The sequence below is a fragment of the Ursus arctos genome, unplaced genomic scaffold, assembly GCF_023065955.2.
Source record: "Ursus arctos isolate Adak ecotype North America unplaced genomic scaffold, UrsArc2.0 scaffold_23, whole genome shotgun sequence".
In the NCBI taxonomy this organism is placed as follows: Eukaryota; Metazoa; Chordata; class Mammalia; order Carnivora; family Ursidae; genus Ursus; species Ursus arctos.
Window position 1 is genome coordinate 38,164,458 of NW_026622908.1, and position 23,089 is coordinate 38,187,546.

Below are 23,089 nucleotides of genomic sequence, written 5' to 3' on the forward strand. Positions count from 1 at the left end.
ACATTATGGAGGGCAATCTATTGATTAAATGTTAATCACTTCCCCAAAAACACCTCTGAAGAAATATCCAGAAAAACATTTGACCAAATATCTGGGCCAAGTTGACACATAACATTAATCATCACAATACCCACTGACCCCCAGCCAAGGCATCCCGCTTCCTGTGATCCTATATCCCACTCTCCACAGAAGAAGCCAGGAGAAGTCTCGGGAGGTAAAATCCACGTTCTCTGACAGATTTGCTCGAGAAGAATCCTTGTGGAGCAAATTCTCATGGACAAAATGTAGGCACACCCACTCTGTGCCAGAGCCCCATGCAGGTGGTGGGGAGACAGGAGAGGGCCAGGCAGGGTGGTCTCCCCCAACAGAGCTCGGCATCTAGCTGAGACCACCAGGAACTTAGCCACTCCCAGCACTCGGGGGATTCCAGAATGGAACAGAAGCACAGAGGAAGTGACCCTGAAGCTGGCGTCTGGGGAAGGACTAGAAGCCCCCCAGGCAAAGGGAAACGGGGGTCCTTCAGAGGGAGAGAAACCTGTGCTGAGGGCTCGTGGGAGATCACGTAGTCAAATCAGAGGATAAGTGAGAGAGGTGGAGGCTAGCTCTTGCCCTAAATATTCACTCCCCAAATCCTTCCAAAAAACAGAGCCCAAGTTTGTTCCTCTCCCTGGTTTGCCTCTGAAAACAGTGTGAGTAAAGGGGGTGTGTCTGATGTCAGGGCTTCTGATGGACCCAGTGACGTCATCCATAAGGTTAGCAGCATCCTGCCCCAGCAATGACGGGGCGCCAGGCTCCGTCCCAAGTCTCTACCAGCAAATCTCAGTCCCTCCTCCCAACACACTTGTGACAGAGGTGTCAATCTGCACCCCATTTCACACTAGAGGAAACTAAGGCTTGGGGAGGTGAAGTAACTGCCCCCCCAACCACACAGCCTGGGAGCAGAGAGCTGAGACCTCCAGACTCCACAGCTGGCAACACGAACACTCAGTGTATCTCTGATGCCAAAGGATCTAAGACTGGTGGCGAACTGGCATGAACCAGATGCCTCACCCTGGCGGAGAAGGTACTGTTGACATTCAGAAGAGTATCGCTTCTGGGCTCCTACCTCTGTCATGTGACAGCAGGTTACACAACGCACAGCCCCGTACCTGGAAGGTGCCAAGGTAGAGGGACCACGTGTCCTTGGGACAGGTGTAGCTTGCACCTGTCTTCCTGGTGTCCCACCTGGACAAAGGCTCCCATTTGGATGATAAATTATCAGTTCACAGTAGCCCCTGGGAAAGTTGCGCTCGACATATGGAAAGCCCCAGAGACATACGACGATCGGCCACCAGGAGGTGGTGTGGCACCAAGCACGGAGCTTGGGCAGCCCCTGAGGTGGCTGGTCCCAGTGGATCAGCTCTGCTCCAGGCTGCACTCACAAAGATACTTATGTGCACAATGGAACAGGATTAGTCAAAGAAGGAACAGCCAGGAAAACCACAGGACAGAGACACCAGGCTGGTGACTTCCTGGGCTCTTCCAGGACACACACTGACACCCACTCTTCCCCCTGACCACAGCACTAATCACTGCCTCTGGGAGGTTCTAAAGTTATCCCCCATGTTTTATTAGGCTTACCAACAGGACAACAACCTGGCAGAGATCGTCCTGCCCGGAGTGCGGACGAGAAGCTCTTGGCATGCTTCAAACTGATTATCTTCCAGTATTTGTTTAATGTTAACTTAGGATGGGAAGAAATCCTTTTCCCATAAATAAAAATGGAGTCGTATTTCATGCAGCAAACAGAACTCTAGTTTCTTTGGAATGGTCTTTCCTCTCCTGGTTCTTCTCTAGGGCATGTAATACAGAACCAGCGAGCATCACTCAGTCGCCAACGGCGGAGTGCCTTGCTGGGGGAGCAAACAAGTCTCTCTCGAAATAGAGTTACCCCTTGTGTTCAGGTGGTCATGCTTTACTCTGTATTGTTGTTCTCTCTGTAGGTTCTTTTGCAACCAAACGACTTTTTAGGAGACATTTAAAGGCTTGCAGCTCCAATCTTGGTGAACAGCCCTTCGCTGTGCATTAGTTGGTTATAGAATCTGGAATGACCGGCAACGCCCAGTCCAGGCACTGCCAGTCAGCTGGTCGCACGGCCAGACGGGCCAGTGGACGCAGCAACTTGCAATGCACATCCCAAAATTACTCCCCATCGCTCACCGCCCCCCCCCCCCCCCAGGACATGTGCCGATGCTAGGGAGGAGAAGGCTTTCTATTTAAGGGTATTACCTAAGTACTTAATTATCTGTTTACGAGTATTTTGACAAAAGGGACACTGATTTCCTTTCCACCAGCTCTGTGAGAATCTACAGGTGGAAACTCGAATTAAGAGGCAGATTTCTGATAAATCCCTATGGGGTTTCAGTGTTCTTCTGAGTCAGTGCCTGGGGGAGCTCCCTGCCTGGACCTGCCTCCTCCAAGAAGTCCTCCTTGATATTTCTCTCATCCTCAGGAAACTCAGCTCCTGAAACCCGATCGGTTTTACCCCTGGACCTCACTTGCCTACCTGGGTTGGCTGCCTCACAGGCTTCAGCAGGACTCAACACAGCACTCGATGCTGTCTCGAGGACAGTGTCCCCACCTTACACTTGCTTGTGGACCCCTGACACCCAGAACATGCCAGGCAACAAAGTTTGCTTGAATCAATTCTTACTCATTGACTGAATCTACAACCCTTTAGAGAATGTCCTGAAACATCTTCAACAAACTCCTTAGTCTACACCTATAGCCCCCCTACCACTCATAGACATTTAACGATTTTTTTTTAACTTTGAGAAAATGTTGGGACTCTTACCTATTCTTCACTATTAACCCTGAATTCTGTTAACTATTCTCTGTTCTCATCTCTAGTCTATTCTCTACTACGATTCTCAAGAAATTCCCGCCACAGCGTAAGCTAGATAGTGCCCAGAAAAATAATGTCACATTATCATAACAACTAGCCTGTGGAAAGTGAACAAAACCCTCCTGAGGAATCATGATCAAAAATTGTGCCCACTTGTTGCTTCATCTTCATTAACCCATTCATTCGATAATTATTTATTGGGCAACTACGAAGTACCAAGTTTGGGTCTGGACTCTGGGAATGCAGAAACTAACACAACAGGGAAAAAGTCCCATCCACAGGACACCAACATTCTAACCAATGGGAAATAATAAACAAGTAAGCAAGTAAAATATGTTAATTTATTGTAACTAAAGGACAAGGAAGGGCTTGTCCCCCCAACCTGCCTCCAATGAATGGGGCTGACCGGGCGCCATCCCTGCCAATCACACCTGCTCCAAGAGAGGGCACAGTAAAGGCCATAAGACTTTCCTCCTTGAGATAAGCCTCTGAGTGCAAGCCAATACCTTCTGTTCCAGTTACCACTGCTGCATAACAAAGAACCCCAAAGCCCAGGGACATAAAACACCCACTTTATGATGCTCACAGGTCCTGCCGTGCAGAACCTGAACAGGGCAAAGCAGGGAACGTTGTCTCTGCTCCATGATCTCGGGGACCTCTGCTGGGAAGCTGCACAGTTGAGAGTTACCTGACAGGTGGGGGCGAGAAGCATCGGAGGCATCCTGGCTCGTGCTTGGCAGATGGTGCAGTGGTCAGCTGGAACACCTTCGCTGGCCTCTCCCTGCGGTTTCCGCACACGGCGATGTAGGCTTCCTCACGGGACGGCAGCCGAGTTCCAAGAGTGAGCGTGCCATGAGAGCCTGGAGGGAGCGCGTGACAGTCTTGTCATCGGGCCTCAGAAGTCCTAGAGCGACAGTTCCGCCATTCTCTTTTGGCCAAGGCAATCACAAAGGCCTTTCCAGGTTTGGACGTGGGAGAGACATAGACCCCACTCCTCAAGGGAAGGGGTGTCAAGGTCACATTGGAAGAAGACGATGTGGATGGTAGAGACTGTTGCAGGCAACTTTAGAAAATGCAATCTTCTACCTCTTTCTGTGTCTCATCTCAGAAAAAAAAAAAAAAGGCAGGATACCTAGGTCTGCCCAGAGTCACCTTGCAGGTAGAAGGCAAAAACCACTCGGGCAAAGAGTGATAATATCTGAGTGCTGTGTAGCATTTTATTTTGAGCAGAAAGTAAAAGAGCAGGGGAGTAACTCTGATGGATCGGCTCCTGCACTGTATGGAAGGCACACACTTTATTAATGACCTGAAATTTCTGCTTCGGGGCTTATTCTTGATGTAGGTCAAATGGCGAGAACAGAGGCAGGGAGGTGTGGGTGAAGGCACACACACTTCGGGGGCAGAGTCCTGCGTTCAAATCCTGTCTCTGCCTTTTGTTGCCAGCTGCCTGTTCCTGGACAGTTTCCTTCTCTGAAAACCAGGGCGGCAGGAGCAACGTCCCCAGGGAGCAGCTGTGAGAATTCCACGAGATAATCCCAGCCACACCCTCGTGCTTGGTCACCACTTTGGACAGAGTGTCTACCATCCGAACTTCCCAGGAAATTGCTATGGTTTTGTGTATTTACCATCCACTGCAATAAAGTAACTTGCCATCAACATCGCCAGAATTTTTTTTTAAAAGATTTTATTTATTTATATGACACAGAGAGAGAGCACAAGCAGGGGTAGTGGGAGGCAGAGGGAGAAGGAGAAGCAGACTCCCTGCTGAGCAGATATGGGGCTCAATCCCAGGTACCTGGGATCATGACCTAAGCCAAAGATAGATGCTTAGCCAACTGAGCCACCCAGGCACCCCCTGGTCTTCTCTCTCTTTTTTTTTTTTTTTAAGATTTTTATTTATTTATTTGACATAGAGACAGCCAGCGAGAGAGGGAACACAAGCAGGGGGAGTGGAAGAGGAAGAAGCAGGCTCCCAGCGGAGAAGCCTGATGTGGGGCTCGATCCCTGAACGCTGGGATCACACCCTGAGCCGAAGGCAGACGCTTAACAACTGTGCCACCCAGTTGCCCCAACATCGCCAGAATTTTTGTGTCCTTAAAATTTACCATAAATGATATGCGTTTAAACCTGTAAACATATAAAGGGTCTTTTAGGGGGAGCAGATCTGTTTGTTTCTACAACGGTCCTTGGGTAGAGCAAGCCTGGGACGTGAGATCCAAGGAAAGGAGCCTGGCTGATCCCGTGGGGGTCAGGGCCAGCCGCTCCGTCTTGCCCCTAGAGAGCTTGAGGTTCTTCTGGAAGGTGCATGAGAAGAACAGGGACGCAAGACTGTTGACTCAGGGGAAACCCCCTGTCACCAAGCTGGCATTCGGCGAGCCAGCTCACTCGGATCGGGGACGGCTGTGGTGCCCGGCTACAGTGTGCAGCCGTGGGGCCAGCCGAGATTTCCCGGCCGTGGGGCCCACAGATCCCACCCTCAAGCAGGGACCTTGCTGGCCCATGCTTCAGGAAAGGGGCCTCATAATTTGCAACTTGGTCTCCAAGGCAGAGTCTCCAGGGTTGCCATGGAGATGAGGCTGCCATCTTGGTTGGGGGAACCATCCCTCACTGGAGCAGATCCCTTCCACACTAAGGAAGGGCCAGAGCCTAGAAAGAACACACTTCAGGGGAAATGGGAGGAGAGGAATTCGTGAACAGAGAGGAAGGGAGGGGAAGTGACTCACTGTGAAACTCTGCAGTTATGCAGGTCTTGGGAACTGAGAGTCGTGGGTGTGGGCATGGGAGTGTCTGTCTATCTGTCAAGCTCTCCTTCCACACATGAGGATGAAGCCCCCGGTCTGCCACATCCATTCTGCAAGTCATGTGACCTCTCCGCAATACTATTTCCTCACCCGAAAAATAGGGAAAATGACTTCTGCTCAGCCTTCCTCGAAGGGAAGTTTTGAGATTCAAGCGTTTACTATCTGTGCCCCAGGACAGCGCATGCGCCCTCGGGCAGGGACCGCAATGGCCCAGTTCCCTGCGATACTACTCCGAGCTCCAGCCACAGAGTAAACGTTCAATAAATATTTGGTGGGTAAATAAATGACGGGGTGATGGTGACCTTGGCCCTGCCCTTTCTGGGAAAGTGAAGCAGGAAAGCTCTTCCTGCAACACTGATTCCCCCCTGCAGGACCGTGCTCCTCAAACCTCGGCCCAAGGACCAGCGGCAGCAGCCCCTGGGAGCTTACAGAAATGCAGGCCTACCCCAGGCTACCAAGTTGTAATTTCTGGGGTCAGGGCCCAGACCGTGTTTCAACACGCTCTCCGTATGATTCCGATGCTCCCCAAAGTTCACCCAGGGGGGAGAGTGAGAGATGGGGTATGAGCTGCCATGGCCCCCTCCCCTGGGCCTCTCCCTCCCACCTGGCACAGATGTTCATCCCCCCAACCCACCCCCCACCCCTTCCTTGACCTGCCTGGGCCAGGAGAACATGCTGCGGAGGCTGGCTGAGGGAGGAGGGCTTGTTTTTTTAGTGGGGAGCTGGTCTGCCCCTTCCTGTTTTATCAAAACCTGCAGATGCCGTGAGGGATCAGGAGATAAGCTTTGCAGGTTCGTGAGAACTCTGCTAAGAGGCCCCTTCCCAATCCAGCCAGCTTCTCTGCCCCCTGGCAATGCCCCATGGGACAGCTGGGAGGGCTCACACCAAGGGTCCCAAGTGCCACCTCCCCCCTCCCCCCACACCCCTCTGCCCCCTTCTGCCCCCCCTCCTCCTGAGGACCTGCAAGTTGTGCGAGCTGTTGGGAACACAGAGAAGAGATGAACCTCTGAGATAAGTGCTCATGATAAGAACTGACGCGATAACCCTTGTCCTGTTGCACGTTCTCAGTAGGGTCTGGTCCGAGGTTCTTAGAAGCAGCAGTTCACACACGCAAAGGGGGAGGGGAGCAGGTATTGAAGGAGGAGAGCTGGATCTCCAGGAGGTCAAAGCCAAATGCAACCAGGCCAAGTGACAAAGCCTGCACCTGTCCAGGAAAACCAAGAGCCCGTGTCCAGGATCCAGGGGATGGCAGGGGGAAGCAGACTGAGGACTTCGACTGATGGCTGGCCCTTGGGAAGAGGACGGGGACCTGGCCACACTGATAGGAATCATGGAGTAGGCAGGTGACAAATGCCCTCAGCTCTCTGTGGGGCAGTCAGCCCTGGGTGCCTGAGGAGCTCTGGACAGCACATTCTGGAAGGGTTGTAGAGAACTACTGCTGTCTTTCAAGGTTTGCTGTGTTGTCGTGAGAGGGACAGCGGGAGGAGGGAGATGTTCAGCCTGGATACAAGACAGTTCTGGGGAAGCTACAGGAAATCTGTCTTCAAATACGTAAGAGACCTCCGAGTGGAAGAGAGGGCAGCCTGGACTTGTGGGGCCCAGCGGAGGGCAGCCCAGCCGGGCAACACCTCCGTCTCATGGGGGCCCTGTCCTCACTTAGCCACACCCAGCGACATCCCGTTGCCAGCTACCCACCCCCCCGTCCTTCCACACCCCTCAGCTCCCCCTGCTTCCAATACTGGCTTAGTGATGGGAGAGCAAGAGTGTGGGTGTGGCGTCAGGAAGCCCCAAATCCCAGTCCTGTCCTTGCACCCGTGTCACTCTCCCCTTGTGTCACCCTGCGCCAGATCACAACCTCTCCCAGCCTCCGATTTCCCTGTTAGGAAAACGGGGATGTTTGCCTCTCACCTGGCACAGGTGTTCATTCTCCAGCCCACACCCTGCAAGGAGGCATCCCTTCCCTCGCTCCCTCGTTCAGCAAGTGGTGACAAGCCAAGAGCAGCAGCCAGTGATATCCCCTGCCCCCAAAACCCCAGGAGAGGGCCTGGCACTTAGTGACTGCCGGTTAGTGCCCCTGGCCACCCAAGGACCCGTTCCCTGGCCGTCTCCGATCTCCACGCTGAGCGGAGGACCATACAGATACAGGCCCCCAACATCCAGAGACGGCCACCCCCTCCAGCTGCAGAACCGCTGGCAGGATGGAGGACCAATGGCTCAGAGAAGAACACCTGAGGCATATCTTCGTGGGTGCGTGGTTTTCTCCAGTCAGCAGATCTCACGTTACATAAGTGAGCTGGGTAGCACTGATTTGGCAGGCTCTGCCCGCTGTGCTTGCTACACAGAACCGCTGTGTGTGGTAAACAGGCGGCCCACGGGGCAACGCGGCACCCAGCACCTCCCAGTGAGGGCCCAGACCAGGATCAGCGTGAGGAACAGGCGGGCAAGGCAGCTAAGGGTCCCAACTCTGTTACTGTAATCCTAGCACCTCAACGTGCAGCTATGTGACTTTAGGCAAGCACCTTAGCCTTTCTGTGCCTCGATTTCCTCAGCCAGATAATAGGGAGACTTACTCTTAAGAGTTGTGGCTCTGCGGTCAGACAGCTGGTGTGGATCGCCCCTCCCCCACTTATTTGCTGTGTGACCTTTGCAAGCGTCCCAGCCTCTCTATTCCTCAGTATCTTTATCTGTGAAATGGGAGTAATATCAACAGCATCTGCCTCACAGGGTTGTGATGAGGATTGAATGGGTTTGGAGAGAGAGAGAGCCCTTGAAAGAATGCTTGGCCTAAAATTGCTCATCCCAGTGTTTTAGGCGAGGTTCCTCCACAGCCGACTGCAAGAAAGGGCTTACATGCACATAGTCTGTTCAGAAAATGACTCCAGCAAGCACCAGCAAGAGCGGGAAAGTGAGGCAGGGACGGGGAAGAAGCCAAAAAAGGGTGCATGAATGACCAGGTTGCCTTCGCAGACAACTGGGGCTTGGTCCTACTGGGAGCCTCTTCGGAGGGTAGAGAACCCTTCAGCAACCTTTCCCCACCCCCAAGGGCAAGGAGGCAGGGACGGTTGCAGTAGAAAGCAAAGGAGTCCCAGCAGTGACTGTCACATTGGGCTTTTCTGAAAAATTCAGGCATCTCCCCTGGGCCCTTAAGCACCCCTGATAATGATACTGACAAACGGAGCTCAGGAGGGAGTAGAGGGTTCGAGGCCAGAATTCACTTGATGTCTCCACACAGATTCAAAAAATGTCTATAGGGGCTCCTGGGTGGCTCAGATGGTTAAGGATCTGCCTTCGGCTCAGGTTATGATCTCCGGGTCCTGGATCTCGAGCCCCACGCCGGGCTCCCAGCTCAGCATGGAGTCTGCTTCTCCCTCTGCCTCTGCCCCTGCTTGTGCTCTGTCTCTCTCCCTTTCAGATGAATAAATAAAATCTTTTTTTAAAATGCCTATAAAACACCTCCCTTCCTCACACCACCCCGGCAGGGATCTGAGACCACCCTCTGAAGTATTTTAAGCTGGGATGCAATCCAACTGGCCTTTGTGAGCAACCCCTCCCGCTGAGGACGGGAGGTCAGGAAGCAGGGAGTGGACACTAGCCTGGAGCAGCGCAGCCACAGTGCGGGGTGCATAGTCTCCTCCAGACACCCCGGTAATGCACACGGGGCTTGGCTCTGAGTGGCAAGCCATTCAGGCCTCCAGGCTGGAGCAGAGAATTTAAGGAACCCAGAGTTGGGGGCTGAGGGAGGAGGGATCTAGCTGCTTCTGCAGTGGGGAGCTCAGCTGCTGGACAGGGGCACTGCCGGGTCTTCCACCGCTAAGGAACAGGAGGGCACTGAGCCTAAAGACGGAGCCTCGGAGAAGAGCCAGGATGTTAGAGGCTGACACGTGATTACTACACAAGGGTGCAACTCTTTCTGACCACATGAAGGGACAGAGGGGAAGCCGTGCCATCGCCTTACCCTCAGGCAGGTGATTTCAACAGGCTGAACTCATCAGGAGGCATTTTGGATGCTGTGGCACCAGCCAAGGGGCGGGAGGTATTAAGGGTTTTCAGTTCCCTTTTCCATCCTCCTGGAAGCTTTGCCTGGGTTTTCCTTCTCCTCACCTCCTCCTCGATCAGCACTCAAGACACCCTGGGCCCAATCTGATGCTCACTCCTGCTCCAGTGTCCGTAGAATGACTCAGCAGGTGGGGCCAGTGCTCCAAGCTGAGGGCCCTGATGTCTGCCCCGCCTTCTTTCTGTCCCCTGAACACCCTTGGAAAGCTTCCCAGGCCCTCTCATAACCCCTCAGCTGGAGAAACTGCTTTGTAAAAGAAGCCACTGGGAGAGCTGGACAGGGGTCCTGGGATCCCTGAGGGCCATCCCCAGGCAGTTCTAAGGAAACACTGAAAAGAGGGGGGATACAGTTGGGCAGCTTCCAAGACATTCTATCATCAGATACACGCTGTGAGTAAATCAAAACTTCCTCTTGAGTCTCATGCAGAGAAGTAGAGAAGACAGGCTCACACGCTGGGGCAAGGAACTCTGTCTTGGCTGAAAAGGTCAGTGATGATCTGATCGCTGTTTCCAGAACTGGGGCTGAAGGTCCAGGACACACAGGTAGTGCATCTAACCAAGGGGCAAGCACCTCAACTTCACGCATGAATGTGAAAATGTTGAAAAGGAAGAGCTATAGTTTTTATACTTAACCACAGAATGGGAGAAAGGCAGGAAAGGGTTATATTTAACATGTAACTCAAGACTTAAGAGATTTCCCGCTTCCAGGATTCCAGTTCTGAGTACTCCCACAGGATCATTTTCGATACACTAAGCTCGGGCAAAATCACCTACATGGCCGGAAGAGAGTGGGACCCCTGTTCCACAGGAGGGAGTTAGCGGCAAAGTTTCCATCAAGGCTTGCCTACGGGCACCCTGGACCTTGTGCCAATCTTCTTCTCTCCGGAAATGGGTCCCCCAGTCCCTTCCCTTCTCCTCCTGCACACTCTTTTCACCAGGGAGAAAGTTTGCCCAAAGCCAAACACAGACCTAAAGCTAGATCTCCCTAGGGAGTAAACGAGCCAAAGCGCTTTGCGCACGCGCCTTATAAGCCCAGCCGCCCGGGCCATGGGCCCCGCCTCTCCGCCCGTCACCAGCATGGTCTCCCCGGCAACAGCCCCTCCTGCCTGGCGCAGATATGGCGGCTGCTGACGTCATAGGACCGCGCCGTTGGTCCCAGACACAGTGGAGGCTGCACGTGGGCTGAAATTTGAAACTTTCAGGCCCAACCATGGATACGCCGCTGAGGCGCAGCCGGCGGCTGGAAGGCCTAAACCCTGAATCCCCCGAGACCCCCAGCTCAGTTTTGCGGGCGAGACGGGCCCTTGTGGAGGTCAAGTCGGACCCAGAAGAAACGAGGGAGCCCGGGTCGCCAAGTGCGCGGCAGCCCGGCCTGGAGTCCCCCCGACATCAGCCGGAGCCAAGCCCGGGATCACCTATTCTACGGCAGGGTGCAGGTTTGGGGTCCCCCGGAAGGGAGCTGGAGCCGGACCTAGGGTCCCTCGAGCGCCAGCAGGATCCAGGTCTGGAGTCGCCCCAGACACTTCCGGAGTCGGGTCCAGAATCCCCCGGATTTCAGCCAAAGCCAAGTGGGGAATCAGCAAAGTTCTCCCAGGCCCAAGAAGAACCGGACTCGGAGTTGGCTCTAAGTAAGAAGGAGCTGGCCCCAGGATCTCCCAGACATCAAGTGCCGCTGGGCCCAGGATCCCCTGAGCCTTACCCGGGTCAGCAGGCGCCGGGTCCGGAGCCCTCGCGGCCACTGCAGGAGCCGACAGCCCAGTCACCCGGCTCCACCCGGGGTCTGCACGAGCCGAGCAAGCCTCCTCCGGCCGTGGAGACGGTGAGAAGCTGCCCCGGGGCGAAGAAGCGGAAAAGTTCTTCAGCCCACGCCCCAGCGTCCAAGAAGTTGAAGGAGGGGGAGGAAGTTCCTGTAATCCCTAAAGGAAAGCCCAAATCGGGGCGGGTGTGGAAGGACCGCTCCAAGAAAAGGTGAAGTTGGGGGACCCGTGCAAGCCTGGAGACAGGCCCAGGGATGGAGAGAGCTCACATTTTGGGGGTCTCACAAACAGATAATTATAATCAGAATGTGGTAAAATGCTCTGGGATCCCAGGGAGGGTGAGACCATACCCTCAAAGGTTATTTCTGTGATGCTTTCCTCCTCAGAGTACCTGTGTACCTCTCGGAGAACACCTCATTTGTGTATTCATTCAACAAGCATTACCTCTGTCTGCCCGTTTTCCAGTGAGGGAAGCAGAAGCAAGTAAGCCAGCCGTTAGTTGATAAAAAGCTGTGAGGTCTTCACCAGCTAGTATCTGTTACAGTTATTTGCCCTTGTGTTAAAAAGTATTATGGAGCCGTGAGCCTGTAGAACACTGCTAAGCCGAGGGACCAGCATGCCTCACGGTCTTTAATCTGCACGCAGCACTATGAAGCCGCTGGTGTTATGATTCTCATTTTACATATGGGAAACTCGAGGCTGTGCGGAGACATCGGGGGGTTATCAGACCACAGGACGTCAGGGTGAAAGCAGGGAGACCAGTGAGGACGCGGTTGTCGTAGAACTAAAACACGTTCGGAAGCTGTAGGTGGTCTTGTGGATAAGGGCCGAAGGGCCAGTGAATTGATGTTCAGGGTCTTCGAGGAAGCAGCTTCGGCGGGCGGTGAGCAGAGCCCGGAGACAGTGGACGCAGCGCCTGCAGCAGGAGGCGTCCCAGCAAAACGAGGGATGTGGAGGGCGGCGGTGGGCTGGGAAGGCCCGGCTGCAGCCCCCCTTCCGTGCTCAGGCCAGATGCCACGTGCACAGCGCTCCTTGGGTGTGCCAGTCTCCCTTCTCTGAAGGACAGTGTTTACTGAGCACCTGCCGTGTGCAGGGCATTGTGCTAAGGGCTTCTCCAGCCTTGTCTCAATCCTCCCACCACCCTTTGGAACAGAAACCATTCTGGTCTCTAACGTGGGAAGTCGCTGGGACTCTGGCTACCTTGCCCAAGGTCGTCCAAGTAGTAGGAGGCAGATCCCGGCCTTGAGACCCAGGCCTGTCTGTCTTCAACCTCCAGGTAAAACCGGTGCCCCAGAACTGCGTTGTCCCAGAAGCGTAGCCGCGGGCACATGTGGCAATTTCAGTTTAGGCTGATGAAAATTTAAAAACTTAAAAATTCAATTCCTCCATCACACCAACCACATCTCCAGTGCTCGGCTGCCAGTGTGACCAGTGGCTGCCTTACCAGACAACGGAAATATCGAGCCTTTCCACCATTACAGGAAGTTGTGCTTGGCAGTGCTGCTCTAGAAGGATCCAGCATTGTGTCCTGTGGCTCTGTGTGTGTCCAGGTCCCCACGGCCTTGTCCCTTTGGGTTTCTCGTCACTGGGGTGGGAGAAAGTCTGTGCTGCAGCCCCATCCTTCTGGGCTTAGGATGCCCGGTCTTCAGCAGGAAGTCCTTGGGCAGAGGGAGGGAGCAGTCGAGGGCTGTTCTGGGATCAGAACCAGGCTGAAGATGGACAGGCCTGGGGTCAAGGTCCAGGCTGTGTGTACCAGACTCCTGTGGAACAGGAAGGGGAGAGGAAGACCCGGAAGAGCAGTATTGACCCTTTCCCGTGGAGGGGAGTGGGCTCTGCCCTGTGTGCCCCACAGGCTTCAGGAACTGGGGCAAGCCCGCTGACCTGCTGTGACCATTTGGGGCACCGTATAATGGAAGTGGATGAAGAGCTCTTTCAGAAGTCAAGAAATCGGTGGAGGAGGCAAAAAGGCCACTATGAGAAGATCTGCTAAGGGGAAAAGGCCCACGGGACAGCCAGAGAGGCTTCAGATGGCTCAAGGAGAAAGACCTACAGAAAAGGGGAGAGCGTGGTTTGTGACCCCCTGTTCTCCTCGTGTGCTCAGCAGCACTCACAGTCTTACTGGTCCAGCTTCATCTTGCCCCTTGACATCCCTTTCTTTCCTTTTTTTTCCTGGAATATTTTCCAGCACGTCGTAGATAGATCATTCCACCCATACGTGCTTGCAGTGTGCTTTCTTCCCGAGATAGTCCCATTTCTCTTGGGACCGTAATGCCACTATCACACAGGAAAATCAGGACGTCCCCGATATCCTCTCATGCCCACTACATTTTCACACACACACACACACACACACACACACACACACACACACACCCGCACTGTTGGAACGAGCCTTCCCTCCAGAAGCTTGAGCACCAAGCTGAGTTTGCTTCGTGGGAGCAGCAGAACCTTATGGAAAGGCTCTGCGGTCTGGACTCTGGTCACAGACGGGTTTCAGTCTTGACAGCCGTTTGGGTACAAGGTGATCTGGGGCAGTTATTTAACCTCTTTGAGCCTTGGTTTCCTCGTCTTTAAAATGGGAAGAACAAGAGTACCCATCTCAGGGACGCGTAACTAGGGCTTAAGAAATGGCAGCTGGCACGATGGGGGGCCCGTTTCTGCAGACCCGGAGGGGTGACTGCCTGGCAAACAGGTGGGGGGGGGATGTAATTCTGCCTGGGCTCTGGGGAGGATGGCCCGGAGCTGGGAGCTGAGGGGAGTGTGGGCCTGGGCGCCCCCCACAGACGACACGAGCGCCCATTGTCTCCCATCCAGGTTCTCCCAAATGGTGCAGGACAAGCCCCTGCGCACATCGTGGCAGCGGAAGATGAAGGAACGGCAGGAGAGGAAGCTGGCCAAGGACTTCGCCCGGCATCTAGAGGAGGAGAAGGAGAAACGCCGGCAGGTGAGGGGCTGGCCAGCCAGGCGGAGGCTGGAGCTCTGGGGGCTGAGCCGGTGACTGCTGGAATAGCCCTGGGGGGCAGGGCAGGGGGAGCCTGGCCAGGAGCAGAAGTGTGGTCTGGGACCACAGGGTGGGGAAGCCCAGGGCAGCGCCCAGGTTAGCCCAGGACTCTGCAAGAGACTCAAGGATGGGGAGGAGCCCGGGACGAACCTCCCCGCAGTGGCTCTCACTGCTGATAGAAGCATTTGGTGAGATGGGCTTCAGGGTCCTCGCTCAGGTAGGAGCCTTATCCCTGGGACTGTTGCCGTCATTCTCCAAGAGACAGCTACCACGCATCAGTAAAGTGGCTATCCCACACTCTCCTCCCGCTCTCTCCTTGCCGCTCATCCCCAGGCCGGAAATGCCCCCTTAGAGGCCCCCCTCGGGCTCCAGGAAGCGCCAGCAGGCAGCACACAGAGACTATGAGGTCCGCAACCACCGCTCCAGGACTGGGATTATCAGAAGGCTGTCACTTGCCTCGTGATCCCAGGGGCACAGGAGGAGTCAAACACCTCCCCCCAAGGCTGGGCCAGTCACCTCAGTCATCTCGCCCCTGCTTTGAGTCACCGCAGTGCAGCTGTGGCCGAGGCCCTGCAGACTGCGTTTCTGCTGCTATGTGCTGAGTCCTTATCTTACTTCCTGTGTGGCCCTGACTACTTCTTGGGCAAGACAGACTTCTGGTCACCGCCCCCCCCCCCGGGAGTGCCCCCAGCCCAGCCCTTCCCCTGACAGGAGCCCAAATCTCACTTCTCCTTTCTCCTCCCTGGGGGCCCAGGCCACGCCTGCTCCCCTGAGTCATCAAAGCCAGGAGAGGCCCCTGACCATGCAGTGGCCTCAGAGCTGACATGCCCTCGGTCCCCACCTGGGACAGCAGTCAGCATAGCCAGAAGGCACTAGACTCCCCATCCCTGAGACAGACTCCAACTAGATCCACCTTTGAAGTGTTCCCACCGGGCGGGGTACCCCTCTGAAGCCGGTGCATGCATGCACACATTCATTTATTCCTCGGGACAATCCTGTGTAAGCCTCTTCACTGTCAAGGTGGGGCCTGGAGGCACAGAGAGGTCAAGCCACTTGACCGAGGTCACCCATTTGGAAGCAGCAGAGTCAGGATTTGAACCGGGGCCAGATAGCTTGGGAGCCTCTTCCCCTTGGCCTCCACCCTTCCCAGCCCCACGCCTGGATGAACCTTAGGAGACCCTGAGAGAGTGGGAATGAGCGAAAGGGCCAGCCCATCCCCTCCCCCCTGGTAGTTGATGGGGGGGATGGTGTAGGGGCCATTGTGCATGTGGGGAGCCACCTGTGTCTTACCTCTCCCCCTATCTGAGCTGCACAGCCAGGTGCCCACCTTCTCAGCTGCAGTCAGGAGCTTCCCGCCACGGTGGGCCTCTGGTCCCACGGGCACGGGCATAGCTCCTTGCTGGCCCGCCCCCCACACACACCACCACCAACAATCGAGCCGGGGTGAGAGGGTCTTTCCTCTCTTTGGGAACTCAGCCAGCTCTCGCTCCTCTGAGGCCTAAGAGACCAGGGCTACCCCAGCTCCCAGCGTCAAATCCCCATCCCCTCTGTGTTCTAGGAGAAGAAACAGCGCCGGGCTGAGAACCTGAAACGTCGCCTAGAGAATGAGCGGAGGGCAGAGGTTGTCCAAGTGGTGAGTGTTGTCTCGCTCAGGGGATCTGAACCACGGCCGGGCTGGGCGCTGTGCTCGAAGTGCGTCGGCCCCCCTGCGGGGTAGCCTCCCTTTCCCCGGGGCACAGGGCAGAGACGACAGCCACGCTAATGCCCTCTCCTCACACCACCCCCAGATCCGAAACCCCGCCAAGCTCAAGCGGGCAAAGAAGAAGCAGCTTCGCTCCATTGAGAAGCGAGACACGCTGGCGTTGCTGCAGAATCAGCCGCCCCAGTGGCCAGCAGCCAAGATCTGAGCTCAGGACAGCCCAGAGGCCTTCTGCGGCCAGCCGCTGTGTCACACTCGCACTTGTCGGGCCGCTGGTCACATGCCTCTGCGGGACGCGGCACTTCAGCGCTCGCGCCACCCCAGCCCACCCCAGAGGGGCTCGAGCCTTCGAGGGCTCGCAGGCCCAGAGGGATCCTGGAGGAGGGAAGAGGTTCAGCCCCACCCCCGCCTCCTTCTTCATCTCTCCTCCTCCATCAAGTGCCTTGCAACCAAGAAGGGTAAATTCTCTGGTTCCTTGGGAGCTGACAACTGGACGGTGAATCTCTGTCTCAAGGTCGTGGGTCCGACCCAGGCCAGGCCGCTGCAGTCAGGAACCAGCTCCCCTCACCATCCGAAAGGCTGCTTGGGGTGTCTCTGCAGCCCGCTGGCCCTGTCGCCGGGCCAACAGAACCCGGCTTCCCCAACTTTTCAACACTGAAAGATTAAGGAGGTGGCAGGGAGTGAGTACCCCCCACCCCCCAACTCCCTCTCGCCTGGCTCTGCAGAAGCCCCACAGATCTGATTCACTCACACTATCCAGTCTGTAACAGATATTTATTGAACACCCGTTGTGTACAGGCATAATTCTAGGTATCAGAATACAGACAGAGGCCTGCCCACAAGGAGCTTTTGTTCTGATGGAAAAAAACGTAATAAACAGGGAAACAGTATTGTGTTAGACAGTGGGAGGTGCTACGAATGAAGCAGGGGAGGGTAGCAGGGAACATGGGGAGGTGTGAAGGTGGACGTCGGTTCGGTCAGCTGCCCATCTATGGTCCGTCCGTCTACTGAGCCTCTGCTGTGGGCAAGGCCCAGCACAGTGGTAAGCAGTGAGCCGGCCAGCCCAGCCTTCGGGACCCCAGCCAGGAGCGGCACCCGCAGCAGTGGACCAAGATCCCAAGAGAGTTTCTCTCTCCACCCTTCCACTCATGTTTCACCCACCAAACAGTTACTGGCCACCGCTGTGCGCCTGGCCCTGGGACAGACCCAAGTGCAGTGGTCTTTGTCCTCTAGCACGTGGTGGTTTTGGATGTGCTCTAAGGAGGTCCGAGTTAGCCCTCACTGCTGCAAAGTGGGACAGCCGCCACCGCCATGTGGTTGGGAGATGGGCGTTGGAAAGATCTGGGGATTACCAGCATGGCCCACGGGGTGCCCCATGAAATACCAGTCCTGCATAGATGTCAGATTCGTGAGGAAATGTCACGTGCTATGGTCTCAGAGGCTGCTGTGCACATTGAAGCACTAAGACGACCTTCAGCAGAGATCCCCACTGCACTTGGATTAGCCCAGACTGGCCATGGAGCCCCTTGCTCTTTCCACCTTATAAACCCCTTGGTTGGTGCTGGGTCAGTAGGGTAGCGATGGGGCCTCTTGCAGCCAAGACCTTCAGCGTCGGGTATGTTGGGGCTGGGGAGGGGGTGTCCTTTCACTTACTAAGTGGTCATGGAACCGCATGGTGCTTAACGGTGAGTGTGCAGACGCTATACTTGGGGCGGGTGGATTCATCTCCATGTACCTCGGTCGGATCATGGGTGGAAGTTGGGGCTCATAGGACCTGTCCCTCAAGATTGCGGGATCAAGCATCTAGCTCAATAAACGTTGGCTAGGTGACTACATGAAGAGTTAGACCAGACCAATGCTTCCCAAACGTTTCCTCTCTCTGTTTCCTACTCCAGACCACACCACTGGTTTCATGTAAAAATACTTCCCTCCCTTCCCCGTCCTACCATCTGGTAAAGCTGAGCTCCAGGAAGGTGCATCCCCTGTACCCTAGTTTGAGAAATCTTGTGGTTTTAACCCCGCCTTGGTCCACACGGGGTCCGCTGACCAGCAGTCCTGACTTCGCCTCCTGGAAGTTTGATGGAAATGCAGCTTCTGGGCGCCCGCCCCGCCCGCTGACAGTTCTGAAGGGAACTGAGCCACGGGAGACGCTTTAAAATGCAGATCCCTGGGTCCCAGCCTGACTCCGCCCCGGGACGCTCTCGCGCCTGATCGCCACCGGCCTTGACCCCCCCGGGGGAGAAGGCCCGGGACGCCCTCTAGCCTGACGTGGAGCTCAGCGCCCGGTTCAGGGGGCCCCTCTCGTCCTGGGACCGGGCGCGGGCCCTCTGCGCGGACGCCGGGCGGCCGCCCCGCAGCCAGGCGAGCAGGCGTGCGGGCCCGGACGCGGGCGGCGGGCGGGCGGCGGGCACCGGGCGGGGGCCGGAGGCGCGCCGGCGGCGGCCGCTGCTCAGGCCGCCCAGCTCGCTGTCGTCCAGCAGCACGCTCTCCAGCACACTGCGCAGCGAGCGCCGCAGCTTGTGCAGCACGTCGGGGCAGGTGAACACGTAGAGCAGCGGGTTGACCACGCTGTTGATGAAGGCCAGGCTGGTGACGAAGGGCAGGCCGCGCCACACGAGCGGCCGCAGCGCGGGGTCGGCGTGCGCGCGCGCCTCCAGCAGACTGAACACGTGGTAGGGCCCCCAGCAGAGCGCGAAGGCCGCCACCACGGCCGCCACCAGGCGCACAAAGCGGCTGGGCCGCCGGCGGCCGCGGTGGCGCAGCTGCACGCTCACGACCGCGTGGCTCGAGGCGATGACGGCCAGCGGCACGACGAAAGCCAGCAGGAACTTGCTGACGGCCAGGGCCGCCTGGCGCGAGTTGCACGTGGCGTCGCGGTCAGGCCCGGGGTTCAGGAGCAGCACGTTGTAGTAGCACATGATGCGGCCGTCCCGCCGCGGGATGGTGTCCCGGAACACGAAGTAGGGCACGGTGTTGAGCACAGCCAGGGCCCAGAGCGCCAGGCAGACCCTGTGCGCCGCGGCCACCGTGCGGTGGTTCTGCGCCCACACAGGCCGCGCCACCTGCAGGCAGCGGTCCAGGCTGATGGCGCTGAGCAGGAAGCCGCTGGCGAACATGTTGAGGAAGAAGATGGAGGAGTGCAGCTTGCAGAAGGCCGTGCCCAGCTCCCACGAGTGGCCCACGGCCAGGAAGTAAGTGAAGAAGGGCAGGGTGGCGGCGGCCAGCAGGTCTGACAGCGCCAGGTGCAGCACCCAGGTGGTGACCACGGTCTGGCGCATGCGGCAGCCCACCACGAAGAGGATGAGTCCGTTCTCCAGCAGGCCCAGCAGCGAGGCCAGCCCGTGCAGCAGCACGGACGCGTGGTCCATGTAGCGGATGCTGGAGTTGCTGTGGCTTTGGATGCGGCTCATCTGCTCCAGGACCGGGCAGAGCGGCTTCAGGCTGACGTTGGCCGACATGGTGAGCTCTGCGGGGAAGGGGGGGCGCTGAGGTGGGCCCGGGCAGGGGCAGCAGGGGAGCCTCCCCAGGACATCGGAATCTGAATCACCAGTGTAGGGATGAGGCCCCGGGGCATGAGCTGAGCAGAGACAGTGAGGTGGGGGGATTCACATCCCGGCTGCACCCCTGCTCGCTGCCGCCTTCGGCGAGCCATTTAGCCTTCCTGAACCCGTTTCCTCCCCTGTGACATGGATGTCAGTCGTCACAGGACTGGCTCCTGGGGCTGCTGGGAGTGTTCAGTGAGTTTACAGATAGAAACATTTAGAGCAGAGCCCGGGCTGTGCAGGAAGACCACGCGGTGGTGTGATTATCATCCTGCAGGTCCCCAGAGGTCACGTGGAGAAACAGAAACAAGGCGAGGCCACGCAGGACTCCTTTTCCCCATGCCCGGAGCCCTGGGGCAGGAACGAGGTTCCCCCCTAAAGGGCAGGAGGGGTCAGCTGGCCTGGGGAGTGGGAGAAGTTTGCCTTTAAGGGATGTGCCCTCCGCACCCACAGCTCCTTCAGATCCTGCCTCTGCATCTCTTTAGGTGGCCCTTTGCTCCCACAGCAGTGACAGGTTGGGTGTGTTGACCTTGAACTGTGGAGCCGGCCCCTCCTCTGGTAGTTGGAGAGGAAATATGATAAGAGCAAGGAGAGAGCTGGGCATGAGGAACTACCCGGCTGGGGCCCTGGAGGCCCAAGGGGGTTGGAGGACTGTTCCCCTGCCCGGGGGGCAGCCAAGCCCACCTGCCCACCCAGGGACACCCAGCCTGCTCACTTATTTGCTCAGTGACACACTCATTCGGCAGGTAGTTACTGAGCAACTTCTCCGGTGAGAAGCCAGCCTGGGGCAGATGTGCAGTCGCCCCAGATGTGCACACCCACAGCTTCATCGAAAACCCGAGACCACCTGATGTGAAGCTGGTTGAGATCCGAGCGCTGCGGGGGAGGGGTGGGAGACTGCGGCAGGGGGTAGGGGATGGGGAGCAAGGCTGGGGTACTCAGATTGTCCTGGGGCCCCACTATGTGCCCGAGACCCCGATAGCCCTTTACATAGGTGCTCTCTTGCTCAGGACTCAAGAAGAAAGGCACTAGAACTTCACTCCATCCCTTTTTACAGGGGAGGAAACTGAGGCCCAAGCCACCCACGTAACACCGACAAGCGGAGCTGCCAGGAGTTTAGCGCTCGGCCCATTCTCTGCTGTAAGCAAGGGTTGATGGATGACGAAGCCCGGGAAGTGGGGGGTGGTCTTCAGCACTCACATTTCCAGGGGAAACACTGTTGGCCAGGCTGAGAAAATCCACACTCTCCTCCAGGTACCCCAGTCCTTTGTGAGGTGAAGCCCCAGGACATCAAAGACTAGACTTTTCCAGGCACACGATCCCCTAGAGCTGGGGATCGCAGGTAGGTGGGTGGGGAGCAGTGGGGCCTGTGCTCCCCGAGAATGCTCATGCTTCCTAAACTTTAGAGTTTGCAGAGTAATTGCACTCACTGTGACCCCATGAGACCCCATTTTTCAGAAGAGGAAACTGAGGCTCAGAGAAGCATAACTACGTGCCCAGCGTCGCTCAGCTGCAGTGCTGCCGCTGGGACTCCACCCAGCAGGTAGATGAGTGCCATCCCCGCTCTGCCCTGAGATGTTGCCATCAGTCCGGCAGCCCCTTGGCCAGGTCCCGTGGGGATGCTCAGAGAGCGCGATCCTGCTGCACCCTGGGAGCCCGTCCGGTTTGGTCTTCCTGGCTGCATGGTGCCGGCGCCCAGCCTCCCAGGATTCCCAGGGAGCCCAGCAGCTAGGTCCCACTCTGGTGGGGGTTAGGGATAGAGGGCGCAAGCTTTTAGGGTCAGTTACCCTAAAACTGCTCCTGCAATCCTCCCTCCCCCCCAGACTGCTTATGCGTATGGAGAGAGGCTTCTGTGGTTTACCACTGTGCCTGGCTTCTAGTGCCTTCCCTTCTGCGAGCAGCTCGTCCCCTCCAGTCTTGGTAAACCCACCCCTCTGCCTAGTTGTTTGGAGCCTCTCCCCTGGTAAAAGTGCGCCTTCCTTTGTGGGTCCGGAGAGGGCACTGAGGCTGCCCAGCCCCTGGGCTATTGCTCCTTACCTGGGCACAGAAGGAGCACAGGTTTCCTGGCCTGGAGACAGTCAGCTCCCGGGGGGCAGCCCGCCGAGGAGACACTGCGGCACGGCACAGCACCCGGCAGGCGGAGGCAGGGGAATGAGGCTGAGGGAGGAAATGGCTATCCACCCCAGAGTGTGTGTGTGTGTGTGTGTGTGTTTAGGGGTGGGGTTCGGGGAGGCGGGGCAGCTGGAGGGTGAGTATTCCAGTAACATTCGTCTCCATCAATGAGAAAGGGACAAAACTGCTGGCAGCCCCTGCCTGCCCCCCTCTCCTTCTCCCAGAGATTTTGCAGGAGCCCCGGGGCCCTGCAATGGCAGGTGAGGGAATGGGAGCATGCCTCCGGGACTGTGGAGAAGTCCCTGAGGGAGAGGACATCTCGTGCATGGTTCCACTGTCCTGGGCTGCCCTCTCCTGACCCCATAATCCCCAGGAAGGCAGGGCACCAGCAGTGGGAAGAGCAGAGCCCCCCCCCCCCACCAGCCCTGCAGCCCTAGCAGGGAGGTAAGCCACGCCCCCTGGTTTTGCCATCTGCGAATGGAGCCCCAGAGGCTTGGCAGCACCGTGCCTTCCTTCACAGAGTGCCAGGCACACAGTAGGCGCTTGTAGAAATCAGTCCTTTTCTCTTCCGGGGGGACATGGGTAGAGACTGTAGGGCAAGGGCAATACAGCTTTTATTTAAAATGGACACAGAGTCCTAAGATGAGCCAACGAACTATATGAGTTTTTATTTAATGGTTCCCCAAGTCTTTGCTGACCGAGCCTCCCAAGGCCGGGTACCATTCCTGCAAACTCAGTGTCCCAGCACCTAGGAAGTGCCCAGTGGAACATGTGTAAAAACTCCCATATCAAGGCAGGGGCACGCCCTCCCACAGGATTGACTCTACAGGAATCTTCCATTCAGACACAGGCGCTTCAGAAACTTGTGGGGCCTGCGATCCCGAGTGAAGAATGTCTAAGTGACCTTGTGATGGGATATTTTTCACTGCAGCCCAAGACGAGAGATCAGCAAGTGACTCGATTATCCAAAATATTAGCGCGGGGTAGTCACCGTCCCTGTAGGTCATGGAGGGCATGGTCTTCCAAAGACTAGTGTCTGCAGCCCTCCCTAGAAAACAGACAGATGTTTCCGTCTGCTTTGGGGAAAGTCCCCCATCCCCACCCGCCCCCCAACCCCAACTTGCTGGCCCATGGCCATCCTCCGAGGGCATGCGGGCAGGGTAGTATGGTGGGTGAGCTCAGGGACTCTGCAGCCAGGCTGCCTGCATTTTGACCCGGCACTGCCACTCCCTAGCTCCGT

The 23,089-nt window shown here is 56.7% G+C and overlaps 2 protein-coding genes across 3 annotated transcripts; one reads left to right on the forward strand and one right to left on the reverse strand.

Moving 5' to 3' along the window:
* Positions 1-8,941: 8,941 nt before the first annotated feature.
* CCDC86 (coiled-coil domain containing 86) lies at positions 8,942-17,085 on the forward strand. The gene is made up of 4 exons (XM_026487763.4): positions 8,942-11,706; positions 14,310-14,439; positions 16,055-16,129; positions 16,284-17,085. Exons 1-4 carry the CDS (start codon positions 10,949-10,951, stop codon positions 16,401-16,403), a joined length of 1,083 nt encoding a protein of 360 aa, XP_026343548.3. The 5' UTR covers positions 8,942-10,948; the 3' UTR covers positions 16,404-17,085.
* A 934-nt stretch (positions 17,086-18,019) lies between these two features.
* On the reverse strand, positions 18,020-21,907 carry PTGDR2 (prostaglandin D2 receptor 2). 2 transcript variants are annotated; one of them, XM_048217221.2, is made up of 2 exons: positions 21,775-21,907; positions 18,020-19,661 (listed from the first exon to the last, which is right to left on the reverse strand). In XM_048217221.2, the coding sequence occupies exon 2, from the start codon at positions 19,651-19,653 to the stop codon at positions 18,454-18,456; it is 1,200 nt and encodes a 399-aa protein (XP_048073178.2). In that variant the 5' UTR covers positions 19,654-19,661; positions 21,775-21,907; the 3' UTR covers positions 18,020-18,453. The 2 variants fall into 2 exon arrangements, with proteins under 2 accessions (XP_048073178.2, XP_048073179.2); XM_048217222.2 differs by having other exon boundaries at positions 20,938-21,907.
* Positions 21,908-23,089: the final 1,182 nt, after the last annotated feature.

Coding starts and splice junctions, on each gene's coding strand:
- CCDC86 (XM_026487763.4), top strand. CDS start 10,949: ATGGATACGCCGCTGAGGCGCAGCCGGCGGCTGGAAGGCCTAAACCCT. Junction 14,440..16,054: donor AGAAGGAGAAACGCCGGCAG/GTGAGGGGCTGG, acceptor TCTGTGTTCTAG/GAGAAGAAACAGCGCCGGGC. Junction 16,130..16,283: donor GGGCAGAGGTTGTCCAAGTG/GTGAGTGTTGTC, acceptor CACCACCCCCAG/ATCCGAAACCCCGCCAAGCT.
- PTGDR2 (XM_048217221.2), bottom strand. CDS start 19,653: ATGTCGGCCAACGTCAGCCTGAAGCCGCTCTGCCCGGTCCTGGAGCAG.